This window comes from Anas platyrhynchos, chromosome 1 (assembly GCF_047663525.1).
Source record: "Anas platyrhynchos isolate ZD024472 breed Pekin duck chromosome 1, IASCAAS_PekinDuck_T2T, whole genome shotgun sequence".
Lineage (NCBI taxonomy): Eukaryota > Metazoa > Chordata > Aves > Anseriformes > Anatidae > Anas > Anas platyrhynchos.
In genome coordinates, this window is record NC_092587.1 from 204950638 (window position 1) to 204963853 (window position 13216).

Below are 13216 nucleotides of genomic sequence, written 5' to 3' on the forward strand. Positions count from 1 at the left end.
GTGGAATGACAACTGGGAGAAAAGGGGGAAAAGGAGATGGAAGTGAGGGAGCTTTGGGAATTTTAAGAAGACTGGCTCCAAGTTTGTTTGTAGGTATTTCATAGAATAATACAATCACAGAATCATTAAGGTTGGAAAAGCCCTCCAAGATCACCTGCTCCAACCGTCCCCCTACCACCAATGTCCCCCCCAAGCCCTGTCCCCAAGCACCACGTCCAACCTCTCCTTGAACACCCCCAGGGACGGGGACTCCCCCACCTCCCTGGGCAACCCGTCCCAAGGCCTGAGCGCTCTTGCTGAGCAGAAATGTCTCCTCATTGCCAACCTGAGCCTCCCCTGGCACAACTCGAGGCTGTTCCCTCTGCTCCTGGCCCTGGTTCCCTGTGAGCAGAGGCCGCCCCCCAGCTCCCCACCCCTTCCTTTCAGGCAGTTGCAGAGAGCAATAAGCTCTGCCCTGAGCCTCCTCTTCTCCAGCCCAACCCCCCCCAGGTCCCTCAGCCGCTCCTCACAGGACTTGTGTCCCAGGCCCTTCCCCAGCTTCAGAGTCCTTCTCTGGCCCCGCTCCAGGGCCTCGATGTCCTTCTGGGAGTGAGGGGCCCAAAGCTGAACCCAGCACTCGAGGCTCTTGAGGCTTAAACTGACAAATCTAGCTAAAATTCACGGCCCACACAGCATAACAGGTTGGCTAAGACCAGCCTGAAGTCTCAGCCCAGCCCTAGACCCACCCAGTTGTGGTAAATGTGGATGGGGAGTGGAAACAGGAGGCGTTGCAGGGACCTTCCATACCCCTCCAACAGAAGGCCCACAGAGCAGAGTGACTCAGGGCCTCACCCCACACGTGGGGATGTCCCAGTTTTGGAGATGCCCCCCTGCCCTTCAGCCAAACAGGAGACACCCCAAGAGACATCCCCAAAGTCCACCGAGGCTTTTTGTGGTCTCAGATCATGAGGCAGCCTCCTGAAAGCAAGACCAGAGAGCAAACACCGTCCTGCAGACACTTTTTATAACCAAAGACACCAAAAAATGCACAATATCAGAGAGCACCGTCTGTGTAAGTTTCTCAAGTTCTTTGCTTAACAGAGCTGCATCAATGAATCCTCTGTGATCCCCCTGAAAGTGATTTTTGTGATTATTTATTTGTATTTTTTTGGTGGGTAGTGGTTTAGGTTTATCTATCAGAGCCGGTATAACAGAATCACAGAATTTCTAGATTGGAAGAGACCTCAAGATCATTGAGTCCAATCTCTAACCTAACACTAACAGTCCCCACTAAACCATATCCCTAAGCTCTACATCTAAACGTCTTTTGAAGACTTCCAGGGATGGTGACTCCACCACTTCCCTGGGCAGCCTGTTCCAGTGCCTAACAACCCTTTCAGTAAAGAAGTTCTTCCTAACATCCAACCTAAAACTCCCCTGGTGCAACTTAAGCCCATTCCCCCTCATCCTGTCACCAGGCATGTGGGAGAACAGGCCAACCCCCACCTCACTACAGCCTCCTTTAAGGTACCTGTAGAGAGCGATAAGGTCACCCCTGAGCCTTCTTTTTTAAAATTGGAAAAGGTAAAACAAAATGTAAAATGGTGCTGCTTTCTACAAAATAAGTTGATAAACAAACCAGCAATGAAATCTCGCAGGAGCTGATGTGCTCGTTGGCACGTTACAGCCTTCTTGGACATAGATTAGGACATAACCGAAGGAGAAATAACTTCTTTGGCTGCTTGGGAAGGGAAGGGAAGGAGCAGAGGGATGCTACTGATGCAGAAGGTGCCATCTGAGCAGCAATGCCTCCCCGAGGAGGGAACGCAGCTGGAGGGACCCAGCTGCCTCCCAACCCCACCGCCGGCCGTGGCTGTTTTTCCAGCTGCGTGCCATCTTTTTGGACGATGGAGACAAACAACCGCTGCACCTTCTCGTGTGAAATGGAGCCAGCGAGGCAGTCGGGTCTTCCAGCAAGGCTCCTTGCCCAAATATTCACGTTTGGATCAATAGGGGCTTGCTGAACGGCAAGCCAAAGGGTTTGGGAGGGGGGCTGGGAGGACTGAGAGGTTGAAATCAGGCTCGTAGAGAAAACAAACAGCGAGGAGCCACCAAGAGAAGACGCACGACTTCTGAGAGATACTAATCAGTTTTATTTTATAAATACAGATGAGCTTTCCCGCAATTACCAACATAGTTTTAATGTGTCATTTACTATGGGATATTTTGTTTTCGCTTGTTTTAAATACCTGGCCAAGCAAGGATAAGCCGACGCTGTTGTGCTTGCTATAAAAATAGAGTGGGATATGATCTTCCAAAACTAATATTCTCAAAAATCTCAGGAATTCCTAGCGAGGGGAAAAGATTGCAACGAAATGTGTGCTCCCTTTGCAGACATTTAACAGTGTCACAGCTGTGCAGGAACCGAGAGACTCTTGCCAGTTTAAAGCACGCTGTGATAAATCATCTCACCTTCGGTTGACGCTTGTTGTTTCCCTCCCACTATGCTATGGTCAAATAATTTATGGGGGGGAAAGGAAAAATCACAGAAAAGAAAAAAAAGCCAACTGTTGTGTGACAGGCAGGGCTCACACAGGGACGGCAACGCAAGGGAACTCAACTTCATTTGGTTGGGTGCCACCTGAGAAAACGTGCAGCTAGTGAGAAAAAGCCCGAGTCTGGCTGATACTCTACAAACCTAATTACACGGGTTGCTTAATTGCACCGAGATGCCCCGTGTCTGCCTAGGAGGCATCGCGACTTTGCCGCTGCTCTTTGGGTTGCTTTGGAAAGTCACCGCCGCACACAGCTGGAGGAAAAGCAGCGTGCCTGAGCCCGTCCTGTGCTGTTTTCGTGTGCCAGGTTTTACCCCTCAGTGCTGCATTTTGCCTAAAATTGTTCTGCTCTCAGAAGAGATTGAGTTACGGGACAGAGCAGCTTCTGCTCACCTCAAGGAAATGTGCTGTGCTTGGTTCAAGCATTTCCTTTCTGGCTCTCCCTACACCAAAGCACGGGGAAAGCTCCCTACAAAGATGATGGCAGTGCTCAGCGCTGCTGCAGGGCTTCCTCCAGGGACTTTGCATGAGGCTAGAACAGAAAAGTCTCCTCTCATGAGACGATACTCACAAACGTGCCCAAATTCATGCCCGAACTGGAATCGTGTTCAATCAGGAATCAACCGTAGAAAGGCTCAATGCAATAACTCAACTGCGGACAGAGCTGTTAAGAGCTAACAGAAGAAGTGTGAATAGAGCTTTAATACAATCATTAAGGTGTTACCTGGAGAATGCATACTCTAGAGCAGTGCTATTATGGATACTGGTTCTCACATACACATCTTGGTTCGACAACAGATAGTTGAGATTATACACAGCCACGTTTTGAGGAGTTAATTTCGGCTAGCCTTACGGTGCGGTTAGGAGAAAGACCAGGTCGCTGGTTCAAAAAGAAAGCAGAGACCAGGGAGGGAAAAAAAAAAAAAAAAAAAGCCAGTGATGAAGTGTTTTTTATTCTGCTATATATTTGCTTTTTTAATATTTCTGAGCTCATGACTGAGCCCAAATTCTTGGGTATACAATATAGAAAGCAAGAGCAATGAAATCCAAACTCAAACAAATACCAGGAATCACAAAGCAGGCTGCAATTTGCTTTCCCGTTAGTACAGCTGAACACACGTGCCGGGGGGAACCGAGCTGACACCAACCCACACCTCCAGCAGGAAGATTCCTCCTTGAAAGTACAGATGGTAGAGTTAGGAGGATGTTAATTTTGAGGAATAATGGGAAGCGCCTCCCTTTCTGCAGAGGGTGGAGCGATTCCCCAAGTTCACCTAATTCCAAAGTGCTGTGTTTTCCATCTGGGTTTTTGGTTTTTATTTTTATTTTTTATTTTTCGAAGATGTTTGCACAGGGCCTGGAAGCCCAGGGCCTGTGGTGGGTGCTGAGGATCAGGGCACTCCAACCCCCAAGGGAACGGCCACAGCTTTTGGGAGAAACCTTAAGGAGATTTAGCCCTCAAGGGCTCTGCTGGCAGAAATGGTGAGAGTGGAGGAAAGAATAAAACTGATTCTTGCACAAGGAAGTGCAGAAATCCCCCAGGTGCTCAGCTCTTGGGCAAGGTTTCACCACCGTCAGCTGAAGACCCATGGGTGCAAACACAGGAGGACATAGGAAAACATGAAGAGGTCTTACCATAATTGTAATTTTAAATTAACTTTTTTCCTTCTGTAACGGCAAAAATAAATTTAGCTCTAAATAATAATCAATGAAACAAATATTCATAGGAGGGCCTGATCAGCACTTGTTTTTTTTTTTTTCCAGGAAAGCATTTAGAAATGGACTCCATTGCCTTAAAAAAAAAAAAAAAAAAAAACAACAACAAATTATAAATACCAGACATAAGAGGACTGGAAGAATCAAAATTTACCTGGGCTGTGAATATACCATGATCCTGTGTTATCGTGCTCAGTAACAAGTCATTTTTTCTAACACCATAGGAATAGCTTTAAGGTTTTTTCTTTTTTTTTTTTAATATATATAATTAATATAAAGAATAAGTGCAATTTTATCTCTATTCCAGATCACTGATTCCACCCCAACGTCTGCTCTCAACCCCTCCCCCTTGTCCAAGCTCACTTGTCCGAACTTTTCCGCGGTCTGCGGAAGCTGGACATGTTTTCGTTCAGTGCATAGATCCTTCGAGAGAACTCCTCAAACTCCCCGAGGACTTGTTCGTCACACTCCACCGCCACGGCGTGCTCCACCGGGATGGAGTTAAAGTCTTCGAGCTGATCTCCCGGGCTGAAGCCCGTCGCTTCCATCCCCATTATCTCCTCCGCTTGCTCCACAGTGCAGCAGAGGACGGGGCCGAGCGGGGGCCGAAACTCGCGAGGCTGCTCGCTGCTGGCGGTGCCGGCGCACTCAGCGGGCAGCAACGCCCCGTTTATTGCACTAGGATGTCCTACGAAAGATTCCTGCCGGTCTTGGCTACCGGTTAGGCTCCCGTTTTCCCCGTTCAAACCGCCACACGAGTCCTCTCCTTCCTTGGCCAGCCCTTTCGAGGAGTCCGCAGAGGTATCGAAGGAGGAAGGTATGGAGGCAGGTTTTTTATCCGGCTCTCCCACCTGGGCTGCGATGGCTACGGGCTGAGTTAAAGCGGAGTTGTAACTAGGAGGAGGAGTCTTGTGCTGCAGTCTCTCGTTTCCCGTGCTGGCTCGTTTTCGGAGTCCTTTATCCGGAGAAGGAAGCCCGCTGGAAAAGCCGACGTCCAACCTGCCGAAGCTGGAGCTCTGTCTCTTTGGAACGGGAATTGCACTGGATGTATGGTGTCGATCACTACAAAGGAAGGGAAGGATAAATCAGAGCCGTCAGGCGTGCTCGCAAGCAGCGCAGATGTTTCACCAAAGGCTGGAGCAATTATTTTATCCCAACCCCGAGCTCCATTTGGCCAACCACTTGTATCCTGAAGTGCTAAAACCCCAAACGTGTTTAATGCTGTATGAACTGCGGAAGACACCCCAGAGGACAGCTTTACTGAAAGCCGGCAAGATCGTGCGGGGAACATTTACAGAACTCCATGGTTGAAGAGTCAATCACCCAAGAAACCACCACATTATGCTAATTCGGACTGTTAACACCATTTTATAGGACCAAGCTGCACTTTATGAATTATTACTGTTGACCGTGTATTTATGTATTTATGGCCTGTGCTGGGCCATCATAAACTCCTCAAAAAGTGAGTAATAATGGTTGAATCCTCTACGAACAACTTCCTTCCAACACTGGACTTTCCCGACAGCTACACAAAGGAGAAAAGCCACGCTAACTTGGCTATTTTGCAGGGGATGATTTTTGCCAGATCTTTTGCTTTTTCTGTGCCAACCGTTCCGAAGCTTTTTTGGATAACCGTCAACCTCCGCTTCTTGAGGAAGACGAAGTAATCAAGCTTCAATTTAACAAGTTCAGTTTTACAGTTTCAGACCGTTTCCCCAGACCGCTAACGCTGTCTCGGGGTCTGTAATTGGGAACATCCGCTTTACATCATCTGGGGTGTGTTCGGTGAGGTTTAATCCTTACCCAAATATAATCACCACCCCGTATGCAAATTATATGTTGTATATTAAGTGCCCAGTTCATTTTCCTTCCCTATTTTAACACAGCTATTACTAACCTTCAGAATACACAACCACAATTCAACTGCTGTCAGTGCAAGTCTCCTTCATTAGCTTCGTTTCAGAGGAACTCTTCCTCTACTCAACGCCTGATACATTTTGGGATTTGTCTTGCAGGGAAAAATCCTGTAACGGCGGTTATGAATAGCCCCTCGTGTGGATCCTTTTCCATCCCAGTCTTTTTCCTCCACTTGTAAATAGGATAAGCTAGATTGCAAAAGGTCCCTCTGTGAAAAATAAGCGTCCCCACGGGAGGGCTGCTTGCGGTACTGCTGCTCTTTAATTTCCTTTCCCATCTCACTTCCTCCCAGGCTGCCCCTTAAAACACGTGTCGGGCTCGCTCCTCTCCTCTAACCACCCCAATTACCTTCAGGAAAGGCTGCTCGTCAGAATTTACAGTTGCAGACAGTGGAGGAGAGAGATAAGCACCCAACATGCAGCCAGCAGCAAACCCAACAGCCTTCTTCTTAAATTGCAGCTGCAGTTTGGCCTTTAAAACGCAAACTAACAACATTCATAGCTCTGTCTGCAAAGGTTCAGAGCATGGAGATGCTCAGACAAAAAGCAGCATGTGGCACAGATGCTCCTAAGCAGTCTCAGGGATTAGCCCTCAGTCCCTTTCTGACCAGATACTTTTATACGTGGCTTTTAAATACTTTATCCAACCCCTGTGCAATCAACCATTATGTCATTTTACAAATAAGACATCTTACAAATAAATATGACAACCAAAAATCTGAGGCAGGGCACCTGCAAGCTCTGCTTAGGCAATGTGCACTGCAGATGTATAGCAGGGATGCTTTGCTTTCCCCTCCCTTCCTCCAGCTTCATCCTTTCAGCCTTGGCTCAGAAATGAGCACTCAGCATTACAAATTTGATCGGATTCTGTTTATCTCAAGCCTTAGCTTTGTCCACATTTCCTTCAGGCTTGCTGAATCTTCCTTAAGAAAGAGCACATGGAAGAAAAGAGAGAAGCACATTTCCGATTTTAATAGCAAAATGCAGAAAGTCTTTTGCTCTATCAAGTGATTGGAGTCTTTACTATCGAATGGTAACTTTCAGGAATTTACTCCCAAATTCCATAATCCACAAATTCCAAGATTCATAAAGCCAGACCATATTCAAGATGCATTTTTGGGTCAAAGGGTGAATCATCCTTCTTTTATGTGAATGATTTCCTCAAAGACCAGTGGTATCTGATTACTACAGGCCACCGTTCATTAAGTTTTTCAGTACAAAATAACTAAGGCTCTGCTGATTCCAGAATTCACTCCAGACAGAGACATTGTGAGCTGAATTACCTCCCTCCTACCTGCAATGCTGTGATGTCTTACTGAAGAGATGTTGCAAAATGCACCTCACACCTTGGTGAGTAGAAACAAGGCTGCACCTTGTGGAACTGGGCAGGGAAGGCTTCCCTCTTTCTGCTCTCCCTACAAAACCGAGCCCAAAGCACAGCCTGGGATCATGGTGGGGACTCAGAAGGAGACAGGCAAAGAGGAGAGGTGGGTTACATGCTCAGTTGAGTGTTTTAGGTTAGAAAACCTGTTATCTTTATTCCTAGCACCGTTTAAAATGCTGAGCAGGGATGCATTTCAAAAAAAGGAGGTGGGGAATCAAGGGGAAGCCTTTCTCATACAAGCTACTCTTCAAACTTAAAGGACATTTATTGTTTTCTTCTTCCAAGAGAAATGGGCTGTTTTCAAATCCAATTCCAGTACAACACCCCCTGCAACAACAATAACGCCACCACTGTGCTTGGTTTCTATCAAGATGCCAGGGATGAATCAATCAGGACTTTATTCCTACTGAACAGAAACCCAGGAGGGCTGCAGATCCCAGGGGAACAACCCACACATTTGAAATAGAAGACGAGGAGCAGTCAGAATAATTCACGTTGTACAAACAAAATGGGCTAACTTTTTTCATGCAGAACAGCTTAATCTTGTTAATTTTTCTGTTGACAGTTTGGGTTTAGATCCACCAAGAGACTTCAGCAGCAAGAGCTGGACCAGTTTATAAGCTACGTGCAGAACTTTCAAGATCCTCTGTCCTCCGCACAGTGCAGGAAGATTTTGATGCCAAAGCCTCAGATCTGCAGCAGTGACAGCTTCTTATGTCCTGATTCAGGCATAACGATGAGAAAGGTTTATGGGAAAGTCTGCCATTTTTCTGAATTTTATTCAACCATCCACAGCCCTGGGACAGGCGTTTAAGAGATCAAAACCTAATCCTGGAAGAATTTCAACTGTGCGCTGTGAATTTAAGTACAGATGTATGTTTCTCAAAATAGGCACAAAGATATTGACTCTTTTCATGGTATTTTAGTGATAAAAGTTCTTGCCTGAGATGTAAGCAGGCAGAAAAGGGTCCAGACAAGTCTCATGACAACCACAGTGACCTGACCAGCAGCTTACAGACGTGTTTGAGGTGGGTCCTCCTGCTGAATATAGCTCATGTTTTGTGCTGCCAGGTGATCTAAAAAGCCTAAAAGCCATCGTGGATGAGGAGGTCATGTAGGGAGAGAAGAGCAGAAAGTAATCCTAAATTTAATCCTAGCTCCTGAAGCTGCAGAGCCAAACTATCATACAAAATATAAGTAATTCTTGGAAACATCAAAACTAAAGCAAAGCTTTTGCTATATGAGTGACGAATAGATGAATATCTGCCACTGCTCTGTTTGATGCACTGAACTATGCTTTAAACTTGCTCGAAGGCATTTCTCTTACACTAGACTCTTTAAAGGTCAAAAATGACTCTTTAAAGGACAAAAATACTCATGTCAAAAAGTATGGCACGGGACTGACTGCTTGGCAAACCCCAAATTACCTTCAGCAAGTGCTGATCAGTCCAGCTTAGGCACAACAGCAACTCTTCTATGAAGGTGCAGTAGCAGCAGCAATTTAAGCGTCCCTGTAGACCAGCATGAAAACCCGTGGTGTCTAATTAGCTTGAGAGAAGCAGCTTAATAAATCGTTCCGGTGGGCATGTAAATTTAAGTTCCTCCGAAAAAGAAACATGCCTAAATTCCTTTGTAAATCTAGGCCTTGTGGGTAAAAGGGTGAGACATTAATTAGCGTGTGGGACCAGGAGAGGTTTTAAAGAACTTGTTATGACAAGGCTACTCAAGCTAACACGTTATGTGTATCTGAACAATACCTCTTTAGTCCCGCAGCCAAAAAAATCTTCCCTTCCTTCGTAAGTTGAACTGGCAGAATGATCTACACTAAGTGATCCAACAGACTAAATGTAGCAGCAACGCAGAGCTAATCTCCCTCGTTTACAAAATAACTTCCCAGTTCTTTAATAGAGCACAGAAGGGCTGCCCCGTAGGGCAATGCAGCAGGAATCATCTTCATTTATCATGCAAGCGTTCAAACTAATGAATTAAAACAAAGAGCACTTGCAGCCAGGCTCCTTAAACTACACGTGATTAAAAAGGGCCTTACTTCAGGCTGCAAGATCAGGTTTTAAGCTGCTGGAGACATATGCAGGCAGATTTCTGGAAGCATTCATTGCTGCCAATGTGACTGGGATGGGCTTTGCTTCAGTCAGGAATAAATATGGGGATAACAGCCCAAAGCTGGGAGAGTGGGAATGATGTCAGCAGAATGGCTTAACTGCTTATCAAATACTAGCCGCAGCATGTAGATAAAAATAAATGTGCGTGGAGGACTTTGGAGACCAGCCACTTAAAGAGTTCATTGCCTAGACTTCTTCCAAATCACTGGGTAGAAAGAAAAAGTGCAAGCACTGGAAAGAAGGGTGGGCAACACCACCCTGCGAGCTGTTTATGGCACTGTCACCCTCTCCAGGTGCCTCTTCTTGTCCACGGGGCAACCAGCTTGGGCTGCGTGATGAACATCTAGAAGGCAAGGCTGGTAAGCTGCACAGCTCTCTGTGTGCTTTAAAATAGAACAATAATCATATTTGCAGGCAAGTAAAGTAAAAAACTAAACAGTTTTTAGCTAGAGGGGATCAAGTATTTAAGTCAAGGGATCTTAACCCGTTCCCTCGCCTTCCCCCAGGTGAGAATGTGTCAAACTGAGGTTTAGAATCAGAAGAAATGTTCACAGAGAAGCACAGAGCTCAGAAATAGGAGGTTGCTATTAAATTTTACGAAAATTTAGAGCAGCTGATGGAGGGTCTCTAGCCAGTCTGCATTTTCCCCAAGGAAAAGGCTGCATCGTTACTAGAACTCACAGCACTGCATCAAGGCGAAGCCCAGAGAAGGAGATTCTTTATCAGCTTCGCAGCTCATGGAACGAGTAAGAAAAGGCACGTCATGCTAAAAAACTAACATCCAATTGCCCTGAAACTTTAGAGACTATAAGGAAACCTCACTAGTGGAAAAATTTTGGCATGCAGGAGTGCAGGCCTTTACTCTAAGGCACTACCTTGACCTGAATTACTTGGGGTGAGCTGGTTCAGCTTCCAGCCACAATTACGTGGTTGAACTTGTGAGACGGCAAACAGATGTGGACACCTGTCCAAAAAGGAACAGCCTGCGACCAGTGGAGTATAAAAACCTGGTTTGATGAACTGTCATCAGGCCTTAATGGCTTTAAGTCATCAAGTTGGATCAGACTAGAGCAAGTTACGTACACGAGTATGCTGAACTGCTCTTAGGACGCAGGATTCCTAAATTAAAAACAAAAAAGGAAGGGAAACTCAGATTTATTGGACATTACAGATAAGAGAATTACATCATCACCAGTCTCAGTGTTTCAACTGAATCCAAATCTAGGACATCAATTCATACGTGGTCTAACTTCAGCTGCAAGGCAACATAACTACAAATAAGCTGCCTTCTCCCCAAAATATTCATTTTCACTTAAAATAGTCAGTCCATTCGGGGATACTTCCAACCTGAGGTGCAAGACACAAACCCTTTGCTGTAAGCACAAAGTAATTGAAAGAGGACATGAACATTTCTGAAGTTATTTTTCCTAGAGAACAGATTCCCGTTGTAATCTGTTTGCAGGTTTGATAAAAAGAAAGTTCCTTCGGTCAGATTCACTTGCGATTATTTAATCTGTCTGCAACGGGCACGGAGAAACTGTAAAGCACTCTGAGAGACAGAACACAATTCACAGGCTCAAATATGTATCTTTTCCTCCCCACAAAATGTTTCCTCGGAGGAACATTACTGGATCACAGCTGGTCAAAATACTAAATCTTGATTGTCTGGCCAAGAGCCAAAATCCACAGCTACAGCTCTTTGGTATGAGAATACTTTCAAAAAAATAACTTAAACACCATTTGATCTTTTTTGTTGCAAACTATGACCTCATGGCAGTAAGAACACTAAATGAAGGTGTTTAAGTTGGTTTATAGCCATCTGAAATGTTTGAAGCTCCAAGCGCAGCTCCGAGCCAATATCGTGTCAACTGTGCTAAAAAGCAATAATAGTTTCTCACCTTCTTAGAGATTACGGCTTAAATAATGCACAATAGTGACAGGGCTGCAAGGGGAGGCTGCCAATACGAAGTTAAGGTGAAACTGCGTCTTTTGGCAGCTGAGAAATTCTGACACGCGTTTTTTTTCCCCCATGAAAAAAATCATCATAAATTAAGCTACCAGAGTTTGCTTAACTCAAACATTAAGTTTTAGCCTCCTCTTGAATCTAGCAGTATATGAATCAAGAGATACCTCCAAAACTCAAATTTAATGATGATTAAGCCTTGGCATAACAAGTATTTTGGGGTATAGCTTTTTTAATGAGGGCTCCAAAAGACATCTCCTGACTACAGATGTGAATTTCTAAAGGAATGTGTGTAATTGCCTTCATTAGATAAGCTTATTAATTTATTCACTAGGAAAATACCTGCTCACTGGACAGCTCAAATTTGCAGCATGCTCTGTAATTGCTATTAATAACCACAAATACTAACCCTCAAAGTTAGAGTAAATTGAATTAAGCTGAAGACCAGAAAAAGCTGAAAGTCTCCTGATTTAATGCAAGCATGATCCAAAGACTTGTGAAAGATAAATCTGAACATGCAGAAAGGAATAAACTGATGTTCGAGTTCAAAACATGCAGTCTAAGCAAAGATTTAGGCTCTCAATAGCTGGAAAATGCTCGAGAAAGATTTTCAGAGACAGACTGCACAGAGCCTTTTGCATTAGCAAAAGCTGGTCTTAAAAGTGAGTGTTTTTCTGGAAGCTGGTGAGACCCCACGACTAAGGAACTGGGCATGGGAAGAATTATTCCCCAAAAGAAAAAGATTCTGGGCACCACAACTGGGATAGTCTAAATTAACAACTCTGGTTCATTATCTTTTACCTTAAAAGCGAGTCAACAGCCAGCCCTGATACCTGAAATATGAGTTTTTGCACTTCTGTAGCCTCCATAACAGGATGTGTGGGAACCAACATGCTTGATTTTCTTCTTGATTTCATCTACATACAATACAAATAATATTTTGCAGTAGGGGTAAAGGGAAAGGAAAGTAAACACAGCAGAATATAGGTGCCAGGAGAGACGTGAAGAGGGAAGCAGAGCTTGTAGACCTGCAAGCTTGACGCAATAAATCATGCAAGTTGGGATGTGAAAACATGTATTAATCATTTCAGCGTCGTGCCTGAGAAACCAAAACAACACAAATCTCACCAGGCAGAGGGATCCAGCAGCAATGCAATTAAACCTTGATAAAAGGCTCCAGGCTCCCCGGATCGGCAGCGGGGCCAAGGGCTGCCCCAGGGCTCCAGGAAGAACAACTGAGTTCATGAAAGCCTGGGGCAGGGACTGTAAAAGACAACTGCCAAATTTGCTCTGGTAGAAAGGAAATAGTAGGCTCATCCACTGAAGTTGTGGGGATTTTTGTTTGTTTATTTCTATTTTATGATCTGGAGGAGTGAAGAAACTCCTTTGTACTCAGATCTAAACTGATACTTATCAGAGAAGGAGGTTAAGCCTGAAATAACTAAGGATTTGGGTTACCCCGATTATCTAGGGGATTCAATTCCGCTCCAGGCTGCAAAGAAACACAGATGTCTCCAGAGAAAAGCAAAAATGATGAGTATGTCCTGCTGAAAGAGAAACTAAGTACAACCTGAGTGCTGGTG

At 45.0% G+C, this 13216-nt stretch overlaps 1 protein-coding gene across 6 annotated transcripts in view; it reads right to left on the reverse strand.

Moving 5' to 3' along the window:
- Positions 1 to 3218: 3218 nt before the first annotated feature.
- The window catches only part of UVRAG (UV radiation resistance associated), a 92542-nt gene continuing 82544 nt past the window's right edge, over positions 3219 to 13216 (reverse strand). For all 6 annotated transcript variants that reach the window (XM_072032918.1, XM_072032917.1, XM_038178253.2 and 3 more), the window contains one exon: positions 3219 to 5312. In XM_072032918.1, the coding sequence (XP_071889019.1) occupies positions 4610 to 5312 (703 nt within the window). In that variant the 3' untranslated portion in view covers positions 3219 to 4609. The remainder of the gene's footprint in view (positions 5313 to 13216) is intronic.